The 25,365-nt window shown below is 46.6% G+C and overlaps 1 protein-coding gene across 2 annotated transcripts in view; it reads left to right on the top strand.

The window, feature by feature from the left end:
• The window catches only part of LOC141257698 (regulator of microtubule dynamics protein 2-like), a 171,508-nt gene extending 153,538 nt beyond the window's left edge, over positions 1–17,970 (top strand). For both annotated transcript variants that reach the window (XM_073672549.1, XM_073672550.1), the window contains exons 9-11: positions 2,939–2,992; positions 12,742–12,822; positions 17,062–17,970. In XM_073672549.1, coding sequence (XP_073528650.1) covers positions 2,939–2,992; positions 12,742–12,822; positions 17,062–17,115 — 189 coding nt within the window. In that variant the 3' untranslated portion in view covers positions 17,116–17,970. The remainder of the gene's footprint in view (positions 1–2,938; positions 2,993–12,741; positions 12,823–17,061) is intronic.
• Positions 17,971–25,365: the final 7,395 nt, after the last annotated feature.

Here is a 25,365-nt window from a genome sequence, read left to right as displayed (position 1 = left end):
AATCTGGCATTGTTTTTATTTATTTTATTTGTTTCTGCATCTCTCCGTTCTTGCACTGCGACCCCCTCTTCCTGGTTTATGAATCTAGTTTTGTCAGCCAAGGAGGCCGGGTCCCCAACTCTTCTCTGATGAGTTAACAAGATTAGATTTACACACAAAGAGAAGAGGGACAAAACAAAGCAATGCCAGATTCAGGAGAGCAGTGTCATTTAGAGCAAATAAATCAGTTACACATTAATGGCAAGTGCACAAGCCGCCTTCAAGGCTAGATGTACATTTAGGATGCGAGAACAAGGCATTGATGGGGTAAAAGAGTTTATAAAACATGGCAAATATGGAATATATCTTAACGCCATCTGTCTGATACAGAGCTCCAAGTCCCCTGGTTTCCTCCACACACAGTCAAAGAATTGCTTTATGAATAGAATTAAGGCCCCGTCACACTTGGCGATGCTGCAATGATCCCGACAACGATACGACCTGTCAGGGATCGTTGCTGCGTCGCTATGTGGTCGCTGGTGAGCTGTCAAACAGGCAGGCTCACCAACGATCAGGGGAGCAGCGACATCGTGGAAAGAATCTTTCCACGATGTCCTGCTCCTGGTTACGAGCCTGCTGAAGCAGGAGCAGACTGGTAACCATGATAAACATCGGGTTACTAGGGGCACACGCGCACCTAGTAACCCGTTGTTTATCGTGGTTACCACTCTGCTACGGTGAGCGGGAGGTTACCGCTCACTTTAGCAGGCTCGTAACCATGATAAACAGCGGGTTACTAAGTGCGCGTGTGCCCCTAGTAACCCGATGTTTATCATGGTTACCAGCCTGATCGCTGGTCCCGCTGGTCACACACAGCCATGTGTGCTGACCAGCGGGAGGGCAACGACCAAAAAATGGTCCAGGACACTTTGCAGCGATCAGCGACCTCACAGCAGGGGCCTGATCGCTGCAAAGTGTCACACATAGCGACATCGCTGGTGAGGTCGCTGTTGCGTCATCAAAACCGTGACTCAGCAGCGATCTCGCTAGCGATCTCGCTATGTGAGACGGGGGCTTTAGAGCTTTGCTATAGGAATAAACAAAAAGGTATTCAAAGCAGATTGACTTTAGTGTCAAATGATAAAATAGGAGAACTATGAGACGTGACTACGTATATGATGTCTATTCTTTTCTGGTGAACAGAGCAGAAAACATTCATATTCTTACTTAGACTTAGATCCGGAAGTGTAAAGTGGTAAAGTGTGCCTACTATATTATGATCAACCAAATCATTAAAGCAAACCTGTCAGTGGATTCATGCTGTCTATACCATGGGCTGTGTGAATCGGAGCCTGGCTGCTCTATTGCATCCATTAAATGAAAAAAATATGTAGTTTGAAGAGCCGACCAAGGTCCACAGGCAGAGACCTAGTATTTTTTTGCACTTGCTTTATTATTTTTCCTTCCTATATTCTATATGCTATGCTATTTGGCCTAGATCATTATCTATTGTAATCGAGGTATACCATGTCCATTACAGTGAGGCACTTACTGTTGTATTTTAATGTTTTTTTCCTAATAAAGTTGCATGTACTTGATTCTATTTCATAGTTCTCGTCTTTCTTTGGGATTTTACCCACATCTCAATGTGTATGCTATTTTGAAGCGCTATGTATTACAGAGGATTGATCTCTCAGGGACATTATTAATGATTGAAACTTTATTTTGTGCAGCCGGACTTTGATTCATTCGGTCCGTGGTTTGGACAGGATGAATCTACTGACAGGTTCACTTTAAACAGTGCAAGATTCCTTTTCAAGTCACCAGGCACAAGCAAGACAACTTATTGCGCTTCCATTAAAATAGTTAGACAGCGATTACCTGACATACATGGGCAATTCCCGCATGTTTTGTGGCTGTCTAACAGCCGTGAAACATGCGGCCGCAGGGACTCAAAAATGTCCCTTAAGTACCCACGATACCCTGTGCATACCCGAGCACCCACGGCAAAGTCTAGTAACGAACACGTGCACTCATCACTAATTATTACAACTGTATTCGGGATATCTCTAAGCCACTGTCACTCTAGCAGCCCGTAAATGGAGCCGTAGGCTAGCACGCACACTTCCGCTCCATTCACACATGGGAGCAGTGACCTTCATAAACAGGAGGTCACATCAGTTGTACCCCAAGTGACCAGACAATTATCATCTACCCTGTAGATAAGTTAAAAGTTGTTAATATTGGAAAACGCCCTCTGACTATATTGTCATGTGTATTTCTTTCCTGGGAGTGTTTTGTAATTACCAATGTCCTGTTCCAATAATCCTCTTCCCTTTTATAAACCAGCTCTGACATCACATGTTAAAATTGCAAAGATCCTCACACTCGTGACACTGCGCTCTCCAGTTATCCATTGAGTCACAATATTTCCTTAGTTTGCTATTATTCAGAATCATAAAAATTGACAAGTCATTATGATGTGATGGAATTTTAAGTTATGTTATTTAACTTTGCCATAGACATCGGTGCGAATGTGCAGTAATCATCTCCGTTCTGCTCGTGTCTGATGCTGCTGATAAAGCCCCATTCAAGCAAATGGTACTGAGCTGCAGAACCAGACAAAGCTGCATGGACCAAGTGGTGCTGTGTCATTTACTACCGGAGAGGCTGAACTCCAGTGAGCAAAGTGACCCCTTTTCTGTGATTATCCTTGGATTCTTGCCAATCAGTTCTTGACCCTTAAGCCATAAATATTGTATACCAAGAAACCCCTTTCAATAATGATGAACTGAATAGGTTTAGGTACAAATCCCCAATTATTAAAAATGCAGTGTATTATTGTATACAATAAATATGAGTATGAGTTGTCACATTCTCTAATACTCTGTGATATACATTGTTTCCTTTTATAATTTTGTATTTTTTTTGTTTAATAAAGTTTTTCTTCATTTTAAAGGCTGAAGAAATGCATCCTGGGTACTCCAAATACAACTATGTGTATCTGGCAAAGGTAGGAGGAAGTTGTTGCCTGATGCACGCTGATATTTTAATCTGAGTTTTACAGTTCCTATGGGTGCATACTATGCCCTAGTGTTGTATATGGATTCATATGGATTAACTCCCTTCATTGGGTATTATGGAGGTTTTATTCCATACAGCAGCAGTGATCTATAAGACAAAGCTCTACGGACTTAAATGCTTTCAAGTAACTTATCAGAATAAGCTGTCCTGTGTCTGCATGAGGAGTAACACTATTTCTGGCCATTATATGACTTATTTATAGCATTTTTCACCACTTTTACCTTCTGTAGACTCGATCTCTAATTTGCAACGGACTCTGAGCTGGTGGGTATAGATTAGCTTCTATGATCTCTACCAATAGTTTAAAGCAAACCTCAATCTATTCTTCTTCCTTTGGTCATTTACACATTTATACTTTATGTAGTATAATCATCACTCCATAATAGCGTTTTTTTAAATTATACAGTTATTTATTTTTGACCTATTCTCCACATAATCTAGGGATACATGAGCGCATACTTAGAATTCAGGTCTATACAGAGTTACGCATTTGGTGTATTGGCATTAGGCAGTGTGATGAAAGCCGGCCGGTGGGTGCAGCTCTCTGGCGCCCCCTTACCTCTCAGGTCAGTCAAGGTACTGCACCTAGAGAAAGTAGTGCCAGGAAGCTGCAACCAGCGCAGGGAACACGGTAGTGTGTTATCCGTTCAACGTCACTAAACCGTAACGTCACTACACAGCACAACTCGCTAGCGCCCTCTTAGCCTCAGGTCAGTCAAGGAACTGCACCTAGGATAAGCGGTCGCCAGGGAGACTGTCCTGTAACCTACTGGGTATCGGGGCCCTCTGTAGTGAGGGCGGTATATATATCTTCCTTGGCCGCGCCAGGAATATATATATCTGAACCTCCGACCGTCACTACCAGCCTTCCCCAATCCCCAGTTGGTATGCTGCCACCAGTCCCTATTTTAGATATACGCCCAGTCCGTGAATGGGCCTATATCGGGTCAGGAACCAACCCTGGGTAGCGTTTTTGGCTTGAGCCGAGCTCACACGGACGTGCGTTCGTTATGCAGAATAAAAGGCAGGCCCACAATTACTTGAGGTAATTGATTATAATAATACACTAGATACACGATATACAACTAAATATACACAGGTATAAGGTCAGGCTAAACTATACAACAATGGAATACAACACACAGAATCACCACAGCATATCAGTTACCGGTTTCTTGATTTTCTTGTGACGCAGGGAGAGGATTCTGCGATCGCAGGCACGGTTCTTTGTTACAGGCTGAGGCCTACCACCGCATGGTCAAACTGCTCCTCCCCTTGGTGGCCTCAGCTGGTGCTCAGATGTTCAGCACACCACTCTTGGGTCAAGACTGACTTATCTCTTGTCTGTCCTGCTATCTTACCTGCCCCGTCCCGCCCACTGCTGGTGAGGTCAGCTGGCTCAGTCTCCACCCTCAGGTCTAACTTCGATCAGAAGCCCAAATTCTATGGAACCCAATAACTTCTTCTGGGATGGTCTCATGATACCCCCAGGGGTTCCCATGGATTCGGGCCGCCGTAACCGACCTTTTGATATCAATTATGATACCATACGGTCCTCAGGAATGGCTCCGCGCTATATCTTGGCTTCCAGAGCACGTACAAACGTCTACCGCGGAGGCTTGTGTGCGCAATGGCTCCGGGACGCCGTGATATTTTTTTATTGGCCCATCCCATGCAACATGCGTGTACTTTTCATGTTTCTATATCTTATGCCTCCATGCTTGTGACAGACAAAGAAACTAGTCCTATGGGACAAATGGTCAGGTACAGATAGACGAAGCACCCCCCCCTGCTGGCTGTGTTTCCTCTCGAAGTCTTTGAAGCTCCTAGCATTCAAGTGTTAAGTAGGCTTCTTATCTTACAGGAGCCTGGATGGGGGGAAACTATCTAGTTGACGTTTTAACAGAAGGTCCCAAGGGTGGGGGCTGCTGAAGTGTGGCCATCCCTGGATATGATTTATCATTACCAAGATGGCGGCTACAGGTTCATCACACCTCCCCCTATACGAGGGCGCGAGGGGGTAGCACATTCCTGTGTTCCCCCGTGCGTCCTTCTGCACCCTCCCCTTGCCGGGATAACCCGTCAGCGTTACCGTGGTCACGGCCTCTTCTGTGGCGAATGGAGAAGTGGTACTGCTGGAGAGCGAGGCTCCAGCGTAGCAACCTGCCATTCGACCCAGAGACCGTGTGTAACCAGCTGATTGGGTTGTGGTCCGTCTCCACGGTGAAATGGCTCCCGTACAAGTAGGGCTGCAGACGCTGCAGGGCCCATACAATTGCCAGGCATTCTTTTTCCACCGTGGAGTAAGCCACCTCCCGGGGCAGTAGCTTCCTGCTCAGGTACAAGACAGGATGTTCCTGGCCTGTCGTGTTGACCTGACTTAGCACAGCACCGAGGCCAAAGTCACTGGCGTCGGTCTGTACCACAAACGGCCGGTCGAAGTCGGCAGCTTGCAGTACAGGGGAGCTACTTAGGGCGGCTTTGAGTGCCCCGAAAGCTGTCTCGCAGGCGACTGTCCAGTCGACTGCGACGGGCAGCTTCTTCTTGGTGAGGTCCGTCAGGGGCTTGGCCAGGATGCTATAGTGTGGGACGAACCTCCTATAGTACCCGGCGGTCCCCAAGAAGGACATCACCTGCTTTTTGGTCCTAGGAGTGGGCCAGGATGCGATGGCATCCACTTTCCCCGGTTCTGGCTTCAGAACCCCCCCGCCTACCCGGTGACCCAGGTAGAGGACCTCACTCATGCCCAGCTGGCACTTTTCCGGCTTGATGGTCAAGCCTGCCCGGTGGATCCGACCGAGCACCTGCCGCAGGTGCTCTAGGTGATCCTCCCAAGTGGGACTGAAGACTGCAATATCGTCCAAGTACGCAGCCGCGTACCCTTCAAGTCCCTCAAGCAGCGTATTGACCATCCGCTGAAAAGTGGCAGGGGCATTCTTCATGCCGAATGGCATCACTGTGGACTCGTACAGTCCAAAAGGGGTGATAAAGGCAGAGCGTTCCCTTGCCGCGGGGGTCAGAGGAATCTGCCAGTACCCCCGGCTCAGATCCATGATGGTCAGGTACTTAGCCCCGGCCATCCGATCGAGCAGGTCATCGATGCGTGGTATGGGGAACGCATCGGTGGCCGTTACAGCGTTGAGCCCCCGGTAGTCCACGCAGAACCGTGTAGTTCGGTCCTTCTTTGGTACGAGGACTACAGGCGAGGCCCACGCGCTGCTGGATGCCTGGATCACCCCCAGCTTCAGCATCTCGTCTATCTCTTGGCGCATGTTTCCCTGCACCTCGAAAGAGACCCGATATGCTGAACGCCGGATCGGCGGGTGATCGCCAGTGTCCACGTCGTGGACAGCCATCTCAGTCCTTCCGGGCAGGCTGCTGAACAGCCCCCGGAAGGGGTGCAGGGTGGTCCCCAGCTGGGACCGTTGGTCCTCCGTGAGCTGGTGGCCAACCCCCACATCCTCGATGGACCCACCCGCCTTGGCTTGGGTGAGCAGATCCAGGAGGGTTTCTACCTCTCCTTCCTCGGGAAGGTTGCACACTGGGTGGGCAGTCGCTTCCCGCTCATGATGAGCCTTCATCATGTTCACGTGGAAGGCCTTCCTCCTTCCACGGGCGTGATCCAGGGTGACCAGATAGGTGACGGCATTGAGTTTCTGGTGCACGAAGTAGGGACCTTCCCAGGCTGCCTGAAGCTTGTTCTGTGGTACGGGGACCAGTACCCACACCTTTTGACCCACCTGGTAGGTCCTCTCACAAGCATTCTGGTCGTACCACCGCTTCTGGTCGGCCTGGGCCTGGGCCATATTGTCCTGCACCAGCTTTGCCAAGGCCATCATCCTGTCCCGGTGGCGCACGACATACTCGATGACCGACACCTCGGGGGTGGCCAAATCCCCTTCCCATGCTTCCTTCACCAGAGCCAGGGGGCCCCGTACCCGTCGCCCGTACAGGAGCTCAAAGGGGGAGAACCCCGTTGAGGCCTGCGGAACCTCCCGGTAAGCAAATAGGAGGTGTGGGAGGTAACGCTCCCAGTCTCTCCCGTGGGAGTCGACCAACATCTTAAGCATCTGCTTTAAGGTGCCATTGAACCGCTCACACAGGCCATTAGTCTGTGGGTGATACGGGCTGGCCACCAGATGTTGCACCTGCATTTGCTTACAGAGGGACTCCATCAGCCGCGACATGAACTGGGTCCCTCGGTCGGTGAGCATTTCTTGGGGGAAACCCACTCTGGAGAAGATCTCCAGTAAGGCGGTAGCCACCTTGTCGGCCCGAATGGACGACAAAGCTACCGCTTCCGGGTACCGGGTGGCATAGTCCACTACCGTGAGTATGAAGCATTTCCCGGAGTGGCTGGGAGTGGACAGAGGTCCAATAAGATCCACAGCGACCCTCGAGAAAGGCTCTTCGATGATTGGCAGAGTTACCAGTGGGGCTTTGGGGCGCGGCCCCGCCTTCCCCACCCTCTGACAGGTGTCACACGAACGGCAGTAGGCACCCACCGCGGCTCCCATCCCAGGCCAGTAGAAATGCTGAGCTATCCTGGCCTTGGTTTTAGCGATCCCTAGGTGTCCGGCCATCGGAATCTCGTGTGCGATCCGCAACAATTCCGCCCTGAACGGATAGGGTACCACTAACTGTCGGTCCCTGGGCCACGCCTCCGGTGAACCCTGCTGGACCGTTACCCGGTACAGCCGTCCCTGGTCCCAGACCACACGCTCGCAGTCTGACTCCATGGGAGGCTGTGCCGCCTGTTCCTTGAGAGCTTTCAGGCTGTCGTCTGCTTCCAACGCAGCCTGAAATTCCTGACTTGATGTGGCCAGAATCGACGAAACTGCCACATCCTCTGTCAGCCCCTCCGGGCATGTCACCTGGCCGCTGTCTGACCCGGCAGACACTTGGTCAGAAGTGGGGAAGCCGTCGGACCTCTGCAAGGCTCCTTGGGCTCCGGCGCTCCCACTCCTGGTGACAGCGGCTATGACCGCTGTGACCGTGGGTAGTGCCTGCTTCCCCTCTGTTTCTGACCAAGCCGCCCGATCAGGCAGGCTTCCTAGGCCTTTGGACATCTCGGATGTGGGGAACTCCTGCCCTGGGGTCTTACCTGGCGGCTCCTCTCTTGGGACACCCCCACCTCCCATGGCCTGTTCCTCCCCCTGCAGTGGGCCTATACTCAGCAGCCTGGATACCCCTGGGAGCCCTACACTGCCGGTAGCTGCCCCCCTCTCCATCCCTGAGCTTCCCTCTACAGAATCCTGCCCGCCCCCTCCCTCACCGGAGGACAAGAGGTCACGGCACGCCGGCTGAGCACCTCTGCGGGCATCCCCACACTCCCCACCTGCTTTCACTAACCCTGTTTGTGTTGTGTCTGTGCAGGTGTTACCCTCAGGTTTCACTCCCTCCTCCTCAGCAGGACACACACTACATACAACATGGTTGGCATTAGCAGCAGACAAATCAATACACTCTTGGGGGGCCGAACTTGGGGGTTCAGAGGGTACATACTGCGATACTAGACGCCCCAAGTCGGTCCCTAATAAAACATTTGCAGGAATATTTGGCGTTACTCCCACCTCCCGCATCCCCCTTCCGGCACCCCAGTCCAAATACACCATGGCAACGGGAAGTGCCGGCTCCACGCCTCCAACCCCGGAGACGGAAAGAGTCTTTCCTGGTACCAAGTCCTGGGGGGACACCACCTCAGGCCGTACCAGTGTTCGTTCAGCGCCCGTGTCCCGCAGTCCCATGACCGCAGAACGGCCTATGGTGACGGGTTGGATGTTGTCCAGGGACCTACCACCACCCCCTCCCACACACAAAACATTGGGCGCTCTCTGGGACTGGGATGGGGTCTTTTGGCGCTGGGGACACTCAGCCCTAAAGTGTCCTGGTTTGTTGCATAGATGACAACGTCTTACGTCTGGTCCTTGCCTGGAGAGGGCAACAGGGGGATACACCCCTTGTGTTCTAGGGGCCGGGGAAACAGGGGCATGACTGGGCTTACCCCCTCTCCAGGTGCTGCTGGCAGACTTCTTCAGCTCAGGCGCCCTGTTATTGGCATACTCGTCTGCCAGGGCGGCTGTAGCAGAAGCCCCTGTTGGTTTTCGGTCACGGAGGAACTGTCGGAGGTCCTCTGGGCAGTTCCACAAGAACTGCTCCGTGACGAACAGTTCCTGGACCTCCTGGCGGGTAGTAAGCGCTAGACCCGAGGTCCAGTGCTCTGCGGCTCTCAACAGCGCCCGCATATGATCGGTCCAGGTGTCCTTGGGGCCACGCAGCAGGCTCCGGAACTTCTGGCGGTACGACTCGGGAGTGAGGTTGTACTGCCGGATCAGGGCCCGCTTGATGCAGTCGTAGTTCTGTACCTCCCCGGCAGGTAAGTCCCCCAAGGCATCCAGGGACTTACCCCTCAAACGGGGGGTCAGGTATCTGGCCCACTGATCCCGGGCCAGATGGTGCTGAAGACAGGTCCGTTCAAATGCCACCAGAAAGGAGTCCAGGTCCCCATCCTTCTCCAGTAGAGGGAAGTCCTAGGCTCGGACTTTGGACGACTTGGTCTCCTGATGGGTTGGTTGCTCTAGCGGAAGCCCCCGCTGGGCCAGGTCCAGTTGGTGCTGGCGCTCCGCAGCTCGCTCTGCACGCTCCGCAGCCTCCCGGCGCTCTGCAGCTTCACGCTCCGCAGCCTCCCGGCGCTCCGCAGCTTCGCGCTCCTCCTCCGCTGCCTTCTCTGATGCTGCCAGGAGGGTTTTGTAGACGGCATCGCCATGAGACTGGAGACTTGCCATAGCCGCTTGTAAAAGGGCTTGTGATCTGGACAGGCTGGGCTGGGTAGGTGGTGGGCAGCCCACTGCGGGACCGTATACTGGGGACTGGCTCCCTGAGGTGCCCGGGCTGGACTCCTCCTCGCCATGAGTAACAATGTCCTCCCCTCCTGCCACACGGACCGTAGCATTAGCCTCCTGCAGGGTCTTGCTCCTGGTGCCGTCTGCCATCTTGGTAACCGACACCGCTGCAACCCTGAGTTTGCACACACCTTGTTATACTTTTAGCCTGACCGTCTAACGTTGGGCTGACCTTAAGACTCCAGCAGTGGAAGTTACCACTGGCAGTCTTTAGTGCCTGGGAGTAGGGGTCCCACAACACTATTATTCTGCAATCCCACCGCTCTGCCACCAATGTGATGAAAGCCGGCCGGTGGGTGCAGCTCTCTGGCGCCCCCTTACCTCTCAGGTCAGTCAAGGTACTGCACCTAGAGAAAGTAGTGCCAGGAAGCTGCAACCAGCGCAGGGAACACGGTAGTGTGTTATCCGTTCAACGTCACTAAACCGTAACGTCACTACACAGCACAACTCGCTAGCGCCCTCTTAGCCTCAGGTCAGTCAAGGAACTGCACCTAGGATAAGCGGTCGCCAGGGAGACTGTCCTGTAACCTACTGGGTATCGGGGCCCTCTGTAGTGAGGGCGGTATATATATCTTCCTTGGCCGCGCCAGGAATATATATATCTGAACCTCCGACCGTCACTACCAGCCTTCCCCAATCCCCAGTTGGTATGCTGCCACCAGTCCCTATTTTAGATATACGCCCAGTCCGTGAATGGGCCTATATCGGGTCAGGAACCAACCCTGGGTAGCGTTTTTGGCTTGAGCCGAGCTCACACGGACGTGCGTTCGTTATGCAGAATAAAAGGCAGGCCCACAATTACTTGAGGTAATTGATTATAATAATACACTAGATACACGATATACAACTAAATATACACAGGTATAAGGTCAGGCTAAACTATACAACAATGGAATACAACACACAGAATCACCACAGCATATCAGTTACCGGTTTCTTGATTTTCTTGTGACGCAGGGAGAGGATTCTGCGATCGCAGGCACGGTTCTTTGTTACAGGCTGAGGCCTACCACCGCATGGTCAAACTGCTCCTCCCCTTGGTGGCCTCAGCTGGTGCTCAGATGTTCAGCACACCACTCTTGGGTCAAGACTGACTTATCTCTTGTCTGTCCTGCTATCTTACCTGCCCCGTCCCGCCCACTGCTTGTGAGGTCAGCTGGCTCAGTCTCCACCCTCAGGTCTAACTTCGATCAGAAGCCCAAATTCTATGGAACCCAATAACTTCTTCTGGGATGGTCTCATGATACCCCCAGGGGTTCCCATGGATTCGGGCCGCCGTAACCGACCTTTTGATATCAATTATGATACCATACGGTCCTCAGGAATGGCTCCGCGCTATATCTTGGCTTCCAGAGCACGTACAAACGTCTACCGCGGAGGCTTGTGTGCGCAATGGCTCCGGGACGCCGTGATATTTTTTTATTGGCCCATCCCATGCAACATGCGTGTACTTTTCATGTTTCTATATCTTATGCCTCCATGCTTGTGACAGACAAAGAAACTAGTCCTATGGGACAAATGGTCAGGTACAGATAGACGAAGCACCCCCCCCTGCTGGCTGTGTTTCCTCTCGAAGTCTTTGAAGCTCCTAGCATTCAAGTGTTAAGTAGGCTTCTTATCTTACAGGAGCCTGGATGGGGGGAAACTATCTAGTTGACGTTTTAACAGAAGGTCCCAAGGGTGGGGGCTGCTGAAGTGTGGCCATCCCTGGATATGATTTATCATTACCAAGATGGCGGCTACAGGTTCATCACAGGCAGGTATATGAGCATTTGATCCTTTTTTTTCTATGTGCCATCTCAGTCATCTGTATTTGGACTTTGATAGGTTTGTCACAGTTTTATGAGCACATGAGCCAACAATAGCCTTGCTCAGTTATCTTCATCCGCATGGTGTGATTGTAGATGCCATTTTCCATCCACGGACTAGCAATTCCCTATGGATATGAACACCCTTAATCAAGGTATGCCGAATTATTAGGTAGCTTGTTTTCCTCAGGCAAAATGGAGCAAAAAAGTAATTTAAATGACTCTGAAAAGTCAAAAGCTTTTAAGAGTCTTACAGAAAATGAAATCTTTTCCTCCTGGAAGCCGCCGGCTTTCAGTTATGAAGACTTGCCGGCATGTCTAGACTCACTGCTCACATACGCTATTATGGAGTGATGATTATACTACATAAAGTATAGATGTGTAAATTACCAAAGGTAGAAGAATAGATTGAGATCCCTATTAGAAACATGTAACAAGCAGCGCTATTCAGAGAATACCCAATTATGAATTTATAAAAATACACAACGGGAGTGCTAATCAAAATACGAAAGCAACATGTATTATACATGACATCCTATTATATATATTCATGCATATCTCCTATACACACAAATATGAAATATTCCTGCTATATTTCCCTTTGGTATCGCACAGATAGAGACAGCTGACGAATGGAGGAAATGATACAGCAGTACTGAGCATTGTAAATGTGTCTCCAGCACTGGCATAAGCTAGCTAGAATCTGCACAATCTGTTTCTCTGCCTCTCACTCTGCTGCCCTATCCCTGTTCCTCCTCCTTAGGGTATAATAAGAGCTATAACTTCCTTACAATCTTGTATGGAACAATGGATTTGAGCTGTTCATTTCAGAGGGGATGGCGAGGGGAATGGAAGAAGGGGCTCATAAGTGGAGGAGGCAGTTTTATCATATAAAATATACTACAAAGTTGGAAGTACATTTATGTTTATTGTATCCCTTGTTTCTTATTTTTTATCTTGCATACCAGTGCTACAAGGACCTAGGACAAAAACTTCTTGCACTCAAATACTATGATGAAGCATCCGCCATGCCATCAGTTACTAAAGAGGTGAGGACTGGAAGTGATACAGTATTAACACAGTACTATTGCAATTTCATAGATTGATTTATTGAATTGTTGACTTACTAGTCTAAATCCTTATGGAATAATTTTTAGTTTTATTGGTCTGGTCCTTTGGATGAACAGATTTGCTGTATAAACTTCAGTTTTATATACATGCTACAAGTTGCAGCTTGGCTACACACTTTTTAGTAGGATCAGCAAGAATTACGGTATGTAATACATAGACGCACTGAGTGCTGTTTGTAGAATAACGCTTCACCATCTTGGAGTCTGGCAGACACATCTGCATTTGTGGATGCCACAAGAAAGCGCCTTGTCAAAATACATTGTTCCAACTGTAAAGTTTGTTAAATCGCAGTGAAACTTTATGGCTGTAGCATACATTGACTTTTTATTAGAACTGTAAGCATCCAAGCTTCAGTAGAGAAGACCCTCTCTCTCTCGTTTCAGCATTGCAACATTGCTGTGCACTAAAGGGAATCTGTCAGCAGGTTTTTTGCCAAGGGCAACATGATGTAGGGTCTGAGGCCCCGATTCCAGTGATACAATCTCTACTGCAGATCTAACGGTACTCTGAAGGCTGAGCTCTAAATAGCCCCACCCACACCACTGATTGGCAGCTATTCATTCTCCTTAATAGCGCGCAGTGTCAGCCGCGGCTCCTGCAGCGGCCGGCCGATCACGTGTGCCCGCTATTAAAGAGCATGAATATTCAGTAGTCCCCACGCCCAAGGGAGTGGGTTGTTGTGAATATTCATGCTCTTTAATAGCGGCAGCACATGATTGCCGAGCACCTGCAGGAGCCGTGGCTGTGGCTGACACTGTGCGCGCGCTATTAAGGAGAATGAATATTCAGTGCTCCACACGCCCATGGGTGTGGTGAGCAGTGAATATTCATTTTCTTTAGCAGCTGGCACAGTTTAGGCTGCAGCAGGCGGCTCCTTCCTCCTGTGCCCCACTGCTCCGCCGCTGTTGCTCCCTCCCCCCCTTACCCATCCACAGCAACAAGGTACATTCGGACTATATAAGGCCATGTGAGGAACAATCAGAGAAAAGGTATAATAGAAACAAGTGCACCAATTCTGCATTTATCACCCCCTCCTGGTTTTGGCTCCCACTCCGGAGAAAAAATACTGACCAAATACTCATAGTGGGGCCGTGGCCTAAGACCACCCCCCACTTTCCTCCAAAATTTTGGATGAAAAAAGTGTGTCTTATAGTCCGAAAAATACAGTAAGCGGTTTTCTCTGCTGCAGTCCTGTTAGTCTTCTTGATGATGAGCTCTATCTAACCTTAATTGAACCATTGATCAACACGTTTCTGCATGATTAATTTAAATATCCAATTTGCTTAGCTAGTCATAACATTTTAGAACATTTAAGTATTTAAATAAATGAAGAATACTTTAAAATGTAGTAGTTTTATGACCAGGGCATGTGTCATTCAGAGGTTTAACGGGTTTTCATGGACTGTAATTAAACATAGAGAGAGGTCCCATTCTGCTGGTAATAAGTGGAAGGTGAATTGAATCGTATACATGAAACAGCTGCGTTCTGGGCCGGAACCCAGGAAAACTAGTCGAAAAGGCAAGCTTGATAGATGTGTCCTGCATCGGAGAATTGATTAAATTCCAAGTTTTACTGATCATTGTCAAAAACTCCATAAGTTGAAGAGAACTAGATCTCTAGTGTCACCTGTAGGAAGTAGCAATCCTAAAAGTCAATATTGACCCTTTAACGAGCCTTATCACATGACTTAGCATAAAAGCCAGAACCAGAAACTGAATTTGCAGACACTGTCTTTCAGGTTACTGCCCCTCATCAGTGCAAAGTGTAAGTTCTGGTTTGGCTGGGTGAGAGGCATCAGACCGTTATCTAAGGGGTAACATTTCTCCTTGCGGAGAGTGACATGTTAAGCATGTCAAGGTGAGAAGACTTTTAAAGCCGCAATGCTCCTCTGGGAAATATGCAAATTGTCTCTCCAGATTCAAATTGTCTCTTCAGACAATTTGCATATTTCCCAGAGGAGCATTGCGGCTTTAAAAGTCTCTGCAACTTGACATGCTTAACATGTCACTCTCCGCAAAGAGAAATGTTACCCCTTAGGTATCCATAAGTAGATGCATTTGAGACTCGTCTCAATCCCTATTCACAGTGGTGCAAGGTTCTAATATAGATCCAAAATGCATTTCAGTTTGGCTTCTTCAAGAATGTGCATCTACTTATGGAGTTGGATTTTAACTGACTCATGTGCTTGAGCACGTTCCTTAAGTTTGTCTTTTCCATATAATATTGTTGACCTAACTTTAGGAAAGGCCATCAGTATCGGATCCATCCAACAAGCTGATTGAAGGTACTGCTTCGTTCTTCTTGTTTACTAGTCACAACATGTATACAATACTGTAGCTACCAGAACACCCATGTACCTCCATAGGACGTAAATGTCATTTAATTGGGTTTTTATGATGATATTAATAGTCTTCCCTTAGGATAGGATAGGCCATCAATGCAAGGATTGATGGGGGTCCAATTGGCACCCTCAAAGATCAGCTGATTGACTGCGTGCCCTCATTGTTTACCAGGCTCGCTCCTGTATATTTTATAGTTTCTGTGTCTGGCATTGCTAATTCTAGTGATTGAGCATGAGCTGCAATGCCAGACACAGCTACTATAACATACAGTATACAGAAATCTGGCTAGTAAACAATGAGGGGGGACTAAGTCAGCATTTTTGGGGATGTCAGGAGCTGGAGCACCACCAATTTGTGAACTGATGGCCATTCCTATGAATAGGTAACCATAAAAACCTATTTAAATGACAGATGTTTCATAGGGATGTACTTGGGTGTTATGGTTCCTACAGTATTGTTTAGATATTGACGTGAATCATTCACATATATTGAAATAGGACATCTCTTTCAGAAAGGACTGTAATGCAAATCAAGACTGAAGATACTTTGCCAATGAATGTACACACATATCCAACCCCAGTGAACTCCTAAACACTGACACTGTCCCATTGAACTAAATAGTTTGACAGTAGCCATAAAAAAAGTTTTTTCATGTAAGGAAAGTGATTTTGCAATGGGGTTGTGATTTCACACCAGTAGTGACCATCACAGCTTTCGATAGTTAACTTCAGTTCTACAGGAGATTATCACTACAGGCCAAGCTGCCTCATAGTCCAACCCTTCCCCAGCACTGATTAGCCGCTTTATGTCAATATACATTGTACAAGGAAAGCTACTAATCAGTGGTGTGGGTGGGGTTATACAGGGCTCAGCATTCCAAGCTCTGCTAGATCAGCAGAGAAACTTTGATGCTATCATAATTGTTCCACCCAGTAAACTAAGTGATACATTGATGGTATCGGGGTCTCTGTCCCTACAACATGTCAGTGTCAGATTACAGAGCATAAATCTTTAATCCCGATTGTTCCAGTGTCGTATCCCTGGTACTCTTAAAATCTTTTGTTTAGATGATTGCAGTGGTTATGCCAGGTATAACCTACTTGACCGCTGCAGCCAATCATTGACTATACTTTACTGTAGCTCCAATTGCAAGCAAAAGCAGGGCAGCTTTAGGAAATGTACTTTATAATTCCCTGTGATTGTCCCGAAAATCTAACGGCATGCTACAGGATTGTTTCTTTGCTATGGAGCAGCTGCTACAAGTTGTTGTGTTGGACTGGGGTGCCAAGGGCCCACCAGTAACCAACTCCAGGGCCCCACTTTTCAGCTACATGCAAATCTGACATTATTCTCAATCACACATTTATATAACAATGAACTGGGTAGATTGTTAAATGAATACAATGCTGCCTTTGTCTGCACATAGTGATTCAAGTATATTGCGCCAAGTACTGCTCCTATAAGAGGGTGGTGGCCACTCTTGCACAGGGGCCCACCAGCAGATTCTCCTGTTCTCCTGTGGGCCAGTCCAAGCCTGGTTGTAAACTATTCTGTCTTATAGGACATGTAAAAGATGTGAATTCCATGTGGATGAGTGTTTCTTTTTCAGAATGATTGTAATGATTCCATTTATTAAAGTATATTAGAGAGCAACTGCTGTATGTAAGCTACCTAATATAAAAGTATAGAGGCACCATGCATTAACTGATTTGCATTTCTTTGGATGTGAAATTCCAATCCGGCTCAATGAGAATTGAAATGTTCTAGTTTACTATATTGACACTTTCATTAATGCAGATTTGTCTTCATTTTAGGATATCGATGCCCAGAAAGATTTGGAAGCTTTGACTGTGTCTTTGAGGCAGTGAGATGAACAGATTCCAAATAGCCATTTATCACTTTTGGATAAAAAAAACTCTAATATATCATGCAAATAATGATTTTTTTAACTGGATTGTCAAAAATCATTGTTTAACTTTTGATTATAATTTAGACTACCGTGACCTGTTTTACAAAAACTGATTTGGTGATTTATATTATAGAGCCATTACCTAATAGAACGCTTGGCAGTGTAATCCTGATAGACAATTATGCTTTAAAACACGGTGTAGCAGATTTTAAATTAAGCAAAATATGTTTGCAGAGGTGGATATAGCATTTGACATTTCTGAAAAGGTGATGCTAAGAGATTGTTTTAGGACCAATTGAAATGAAGATGTCTGCATGCATAGGTTATTACATCCAAACCTATGCTTTTAAAGGGATGCTATCATTAGAAAATGACCTATTGTTTAAATCAGATTTTTGAATTAAGTGGTTTTTTTTACACCTTTTTACCATTTGTTTTTACATATTATGATCTGTGTCAAAGATAAAAAATAGAACTCTTACAATTTTCACGCTAGCTATTGGGGCTTTTTTAGACTCTTAACTTTCTATTCTTTTAAGAAACAATACATGTACATTGCTACAATGGTTGGTTCCTTACCCTACCTTTTGTACTGAAATGTCTAATAAGCCTTTGAAAAGCTAATTATAAAGGGGGAGAGCTATTGTCATTGGTGGATCCCGTGTTAACAGTTGTATTTAGAGGTGTTACCTGTCATTGTAATACTGCCTCTGATAACATGAAGCTTTGCCATAAAAGTACAGAAAATGACTTTAAAAAAGTTTTAGTAGCCAGTGTGAAAATTTCAAGATTACATATTTAGTTTTTCTTTTTTTAATAAAGTTTGTAATATTGAAAAAATCATAACTTCACTTTTTTTTTAATACAAAGAACTAAAAAACAGATTTAAATAAAATGTAATTTCCTGCTGATAGTTTCCCTTTATGTCTTTATATACTGATATATTGTATGAGGGTATAAGGAATAATGTACTGAATAAGCAATACTAAGGAACATAATAAAAGTATTTTATGTTAAATTAATGTTTTGTTTTTCTTAATGAGCCATTTACGAGTCATTATTTCTCTGTGAAATGCACAGGATACATTTCTTAAAAGCAAATAAAAATAAAGAAGGTAGACCTACTACATTGCTGTCAAAAGTAGCAACATGGTATCACCTATGCAACACCTATTGGTTTTCCACTTTTAGAAATGTGGAGCCCAAACCATTCTAGTAATGTAAAATAACAAAGCCAGGTAGTACTTATCCTTCCCAGCTCCAGTGCCAGCTCCCTACCACCGACTCTGTTCTCTGTTTTGCAGCGGTGATATCACTTTGACCGCTCCCATCCCTGCTGCAGCCAATCACGGAGTACAACGGGTTTGTCCATGTAGACAGCAAAAGCCGCTGAGCTCAGTCATTGGTTGCAGCAGTGATTTGAGCTGAAGGTGTGATATCACCGCTGTGGTCAAAACACAGAGACCAGGGAAGCCATGAGGAGCATGCTGTCATGGGTGTGTCAGAAGTGACAGAGAGTCGCCCTGCAGTTGGTTGCAGAAGATCTCTAATTTTGGCATAACAGACACCTTCTTAGAGGCTGCCTCTCCAGGACCCAGCGGCTACCTTCCTCTGGCTATTTAACACCCTGACCTGGGTGTATAAATACCTGCTGTCTGCTTGAAGAAGGTGCCGGCGATACTCACATTATCCCTTGTGAAGCCTTGGAGCAAGTGCATTACTTCTTCCTCCCTGGAGCTATGAGGACGGGTGTTCATCTCTCTGAAGTCGACTAAAGCTTAACTATCTTCCCTTGTTTGCTCCCCCTTGTTGTCTTTAGTTGTCAGTGGGGATCGACTAGCGCTCATCCCCCTCTCTTCCCTAGCAAGGGCCTCACGCCAGGGAAAGACAGTGCGAGGTTGGCGTGCGGCGATTGGTGAAGAACCAATATAGGGACATTAGTGGAGACAGGGTGATATTAGATCAGCCTAGGAGGTCTCCACTCCCCCCTTTCCCTAATGTCTGGGCTCCCTTTCCCTCTTCCATTTGTGTTACACTAAGTCTTTCCCACACCTTGTGTGACACATGCTCAAGAGCAGCTCTTCAAACTACTCCTCATTGCGGTGGTGCCATAAGTAGGAAAAGGTGGCTCACCATCTCTGTTCTAGTGATCAGTGAGATCCCAGTGATTAGATATTTATCACTTCTCCACAGGTTAGGTGATAAATGTCTGTTGTGGTAAAACTCTTTAAATACTAGCTGCATGGGAAATAAGTGCTTCTCAGCGTTTGATCAGAGTGTGAAAATATGACCCCATCATAGCTCAGAGCATATTTCTCTGTGTGTGAGAGATATATTGACAGACAGCCCTGCTCTATCCTCCTGCATAGTTAGGAAGAACAGATGACTAACTAACACCTTTCAGATATGGTCCTTTGGTGGGAGGAGCAGAGCAGCTAAGTTTAGCTGTCACATTACAAACCTTTCTATCAGCTCAGCTTATAACACTGTCACCTCTGCTGCACTGCCTGTCTGGAGATGTCAGTAATTACACTAACATCTGTTGTGTTCAACTTTTAATCACTCTGCAGTGAGATAAGAGCGGGTGTCATTACATCTCACACCAACAATATTCCAGAGTGGACTGTTCCCGAGTGAGTCATAATGACAACCCTGATGTTACTGCAGAGCATAAGCTTGGTTACTGGCACACTCGGTAATCAGGAGAGCTGAAAGAAGGGTTTGTAATGTGACACAGCTAAACTCTGCCACACTGACTCATGCAAGATGTTAGACTAGGGGATCAGAACTGTATCAATATATCTGTATACTAAGAAATATTCTCTAAGCTATTGTTGGGCATGTTCTTATTTCCTTTGAGTGTTGCTGTCTGCTTATGATTGGTTCACATCATATGTTGTGAAGAAGTATAGTAGACCTTAGTGAAATCTGTTTGATAACACCCACTTGGGTGCCAAATACTTTGATAATATGTCCACAACGGAGAGGTGAAATAAAATAAAAATCATTCCACTCTGCAGCCACTATTACACCCTTTGTCCAGTTCAGCATGAAAAATTTTAAGAAAGGTTCTCTTTAATATATCATGTACATGGTCAGTGGAATTGGCAAAGGCATCTTATCCCCTGATTTACATGTATTTGATTTTGCATTAAGGGGTTGAAGACTGCTTGCACCAAATACAAAATGCTGGTCTGCAGTCACGGAGGTAAGGTTGCTGTTCCCAGGAGTCAAGCTTGGTGTGCTCTAATTGTACCCAATGTTGCATGATTAATATTCCTGAGATCACCAGCCGAAGCTTTTCTGAAATCTTGTGCGTGTGCTTTTGATGCCTAGTTTAGATGCGTGCACAGTGAAGCATGGTGACCTTCTGCAGTGCACTAATAAAGCCATTGCAAGTACTTGCTGAAGTAGACTTTGACAGCACTTGTACAAGATTTGAGAAGGTCTTGAGATTACCTACCCTCGGGTACTTCAATCTAGCCATATTGAGTGGATGTATAGCTTTGACTTCTGGCCACAGCAGCTTAAGTTTTTGACTTCAGAGAAGTAATTTGCATAAGGACCGAGTCATGTTCAAAGCTCTTTTTTATCACAAATAGACCAAGGCCCAGGCTTATCAACCATAGTATTATATGGCTATGTACAACATTTTTATGTTTTTTAAACTGTACTGGAAAATATGGCACAATAAATGGCCAGCCCCCTTTTACCTGAGAACACTAGGGCTTGTGGAAAAAGAGATACAGCCCTTGTTGGTAGTAACTGTGCAGGACTATCCCCTACAAAGGAGATGCATTGCTGATTAAAAAAAAATGGGTTGAGGAATTTGCCCCGAAGGTTATAGAGAGTGCAAATACAAAGCTTCTCTTCCAGATGGAAAAAACAGAACCATAATGGTCACTGAGTCAGTTTCTTTGTTACAGTACTACCCTCTCTTCTGTGGGCACCACAGGCTCCTGGATCACTCCTGGTTAAAATAATTTAGACCATTTCAAGTGTTCATCTTGTGTATTTAAAGGGAACCACAGACCACATCTCAGTACCAATGCTTTCTGGCTGATGTTTTGGTCACTTTTGAATGTTGGTTGTGCTGTCCCACTCGTGGTAGCAACTCACAGAAGTTGCTCAGGTAGTTCAGCTCATCCAGGATGGCACATCAATGCGAACTGTAGCAAGAAGGTTTTCTGTGTCCGTCAGCGTAGTGTCCGGAGGCTGGAGACGCTACCAGGAGACAGGCCAGTACCCAGCAGCAGGACTGCTACCTCCGCCTTTGTGCAAGGAGGAGCACTGCCAGAGCCCTGCAATTGACCTCCAGCAGGCCACAAATGTGCATGTGTCTGCACAAACGGTTATAAACATACTCCATGAGGGTGGTATGTGGGCCCGACGTCCACAGATGGGGGTTGTGCTCACAGCTCAACACCGTGCAGGACGCTTGGCATTTGCCACAGAACACCAGGATTGGCAAAGTCGCCACAGACGCCCTGTGCTCTTCACAGATGAAAGCAGGTTCACACTGAGCACATGTGACAGACGTGACAGAGTCTGGAGACGCTGTGGAGAGTGATCTGCTGTCTGCAACATCCTTCAGCATGACCGGTTTGGCAGTGGGTCAGTAATGGTGTGGGGGTGCCATTTCTTTGGAGGGCCGCACAGCCTTCCATGTGCTCGCCAGAGGTAGCCTGACTGCCATTAGGTACCGAGATGAGATCCTCAGACCCCTTGTGAGACCATATGCTGGTGCGGTCGGCCCTGGGTTCCTCCTAATGCAGGACAATGCCAGACCTCATGTGGCTGGAGTGTGTCAGCAGTTCCTGCAAGATGAAGGCATTGAAGCTATGGACTGGCCCGCCTGTTCCCCAGACCTGAATCTGATTGAGCACATCTGGGACATCATTTCTCTCTCCATCCACCAACGTCATGTTGCACCACAGACTGTTCAGGAGTTGGCGGATGCTTTAGTCCAGGTCTGGGAGGAGATCCCACAGGAGACCTGGACTAAGGAGAGCATGCCCAGGCGTTGTAGGGAGGTCATACAGGCACATGGAGGCCACACACAATACTGAGCCTCATTTTGACTTGTTTTAAGGACATTACATCAAAGTTGGATGAGCCTGTGGTGTGTTTTTCCACTTTAATTTTGGGGGTGACTCCAAATCCAGGCCTCCATTGGTTAATTAATTTGATTTCCATTGATGATTTTTGTGTGATTTTGTTGTCAGCACATTCAACTTTGTACAGAACAAAGTATTCAATGAGAATATTTCATTCATTCAGATCTAGGATGTGTTATTTGAGTGTTCCCTTTATTTTTTTGAGCAGTGTATATTTGTTGTACCCATAAATATTATTATGAAAAAAAATGAAAGACAATTAAAGTACACATATTTGGTATCGCCGCATCCGGAATGACCTGACCTATAAAACTGTCCCACTAGTTAGCCCTTTTAGTGAACATGATAAAAAAAAGTGAATACCGCTGAACAAAAAGTGCAATAAAACAAGATCAAAAAGAAGACTGTAAATAAAAAAGGTACCGCTGAAAACCTCATCTTGTCCCGCAAAAAAACAAGCCACCATACAGCTCCATCAGCCAAAAAATAAAAAAGTTATAGCTCTCAGAATAAAGTGATGCAAAAAAAATTATTTTTTCTATAAAAGTTTTTGTGTAAAAGTACTAAAACATTAAAAAAATATAAATATAGTATTGCTGTAAACTTACTGACCAGAAGAATAAAGCTGCCTTATCAATTTTACCACGCGTGGAACGGCATAAAAAAAAACTAGAAAACTATTCCCGAAAATAGTACCAATAAAAACTTCTTGTCTCTGAAAAAACAAGCCCTTACATGACACTGTCGGCCGAAATATGGAAAAATTATAGCTCTCAAAGTATGGCAATGCAAAAACTAGTCTTTGCAAAAAAAAAAACAGTATATATTGTGTGACAGCTGCCAAACACAAAAACCCGATATAAATCTGGTATTGCTGTAATCGCACACCGACTAAAAGAATAAAGTCGTCTAATCACTTATACCGCATGAGGAACGGCGTAAAAATAAATAAAACCTATTCTTCACCTGCTGCTGATTTGTTCATTCTATCTCCCAAAGATTGCAGTAAGACTCGGCTCACATTTATCCTGCCCTCTGCCCTGAGCGCTTACACCGGGGATTCTGTGTAAATATCTGAAATACGTGATTCAGATGGAACTCCCGGCTGAAGATTCCCTGTAATGAGGCAGATGGAGGCACCGTGGACGCCGTCTGGCCTGTGATCCCACAGTGTCCGTCGTTTTATTAGGAGTGCATAAAAGTACCATCGGCCACAGTTTTGTGAACCTCTGAAAAACACACCGCTAAACAGAGGCCAGACGGAGACCAGAGTAAGGCCGGTTTCACACTTCCTGATATGTCTGGTACCGGACAAAACAGTACCGGAGATATGTGTGCCCATCTGCATCTGTGTGGCAACCATGTGCCGCATCAGGAGCACACGTACCGGCGCCTGGGAATCAGTGGTACAGTTAGCGCTGTTCCCGAGTGCTGAATGTTGCCCTCATCATTGTCCCCTGCTGGCGCTGCGATCAGCGCGAGCAAGGGACAATGTTGAGAGTAGTATTCTGCTCCCGCTGCGTCCTGGTGTAAAAATAAGAATAAAATAAAAGAATGCTTATACTTGCCTGTCCAAAGATATCACCTGCTGTAACCAATCTGACTGCTCACGCCGGGAAGAATGACTCGCTTCAGCGAGCGGGCCCCAGAGCTGCGCTCAGCGAGCAGTGTCCTGTCACTCACTGAGCTCAACGCAGCTCCGGAGCTCTCTCGCTGGAGCGAGTCATTCTTCCTTTCTCCTCTGTGTGAGTGGTCAGGTAGATTACAGCGGGGGACATCTTCAGACAGGTGAGTATAAGGATTTTTTTTTTATTCTTATTTTTACACCAGGACACAGCAGGAGCAAAATACTACTCTCATCATTGTCCCTTGCTCGCGCTGATCGCAGCGCAAGCAGGGGACAATGATGAAGGCACCATTCAGCACCCGGTGCTTGGGAACAGCACTAACTGTACACTGATTCCCAGGCGCCGGTACATATCACACTGATAACACATGGGTGTCATCAGTGTGGGACATTTTGCGGCCAGTGCAGCGGGAAAAAACTAACATGTCAACTTGTTTTGCCCATGGACATACGGTCCGTGAAAACACACTGACATGTCGTAGACCCATTAATTTGAATGGGTCTGCATGTGTATGTGTCTCCAGTACGTGTGGAAACTGTCACCACATGTACCGGCACACTGACACGTGAAAGAGGCCTAACTCTGCTGTCTCATTATAGTGCATGGATTCCTCCCTCGGGGGTTTCATCTGAATTATGTCACTCGGAGATTTAAATGGAAATTCCAATATCAATGCTCAACGTAGAGCACAGGATAAATGGGAACACTTTACATAACATTTTGGATCACAATAAAAGCTTCGACTCAATCCATAAAAAAAGTAAGTCCTCGCTCAGGTCCGTCATCTGTTAATGGAAATATAGGGGGCTTCCATGTTACTAGTAGTACAAAGGCTCTGGAAAAGCGAAATGTGTATTCAGAAAATTCTGTGCTCCCAAATACAAATGCCCACCTCCCTTTTGATCCCCACAGTGTGCATAAACCGCAGTTAGCATTCACATATTTGACATTTCTGTAGCGATGAGAGCCTGCCTAATTTACTGGTGCGTGTCTTCAGAAGCACGAGCTGAGCATAAGGTACTGGTCACTACAACGGCAGTTTCCATTTTTCTCTAAGGAGCATCCAATGCTGCTTGTTTCTGGAAAATACCCATGTAGTTAAAATCCTCACCACACCTGTAGATAAATTCCCAAAGGGGTATAATTTCCAAAATGTGGTCACTTGAATGGGAATTCTGCTCTTCTAGCACTTAGGAGCTGTGTATATGGAGTCTACATACTTTTCTAGGAAAATCTGTGCTCCAGGAGGCAAACAGCGCTCTGTCCTGTCCGAGTCTCCCCGTGTGGCTAAGCAGTACTGTACAGCCACATACAGTATGAGTATTTCTACATTCAGAAAAAATTGTGTGACAAATTTTGGTGCCATTTTTACCCATTTCCCAGTGTGAAAATGGAAAATCTGGGACTAAAACAAAACTTTGGTGGTAAAAATATAATTATTCATTCTTCACCGTCCAATGGTGT

The sequence above is a fragment of the Phyllobates terribilis genome, unplaced genomic scaffold (genome assembly GCF_046119375.1).
Source record: "Phyllobates terribilis strain yellow unplaced genomic scaffold, ASM4611937v1 Scaffold_3__8_contigs__length_932513732, whole genome shotgun sequence".
NCBI classification, from domain to species: Eukaryota; Metazoa; Chordata; class Amphibia; order Anura; family Dendrobatidae; genus Phyllobates; species Phyllobates terribilis.
The sequence above is the reverse complement of the archived record's forward strand: the minus strand, read 5'-3'. Positions and strand labels throughout refer to the sequence as shown.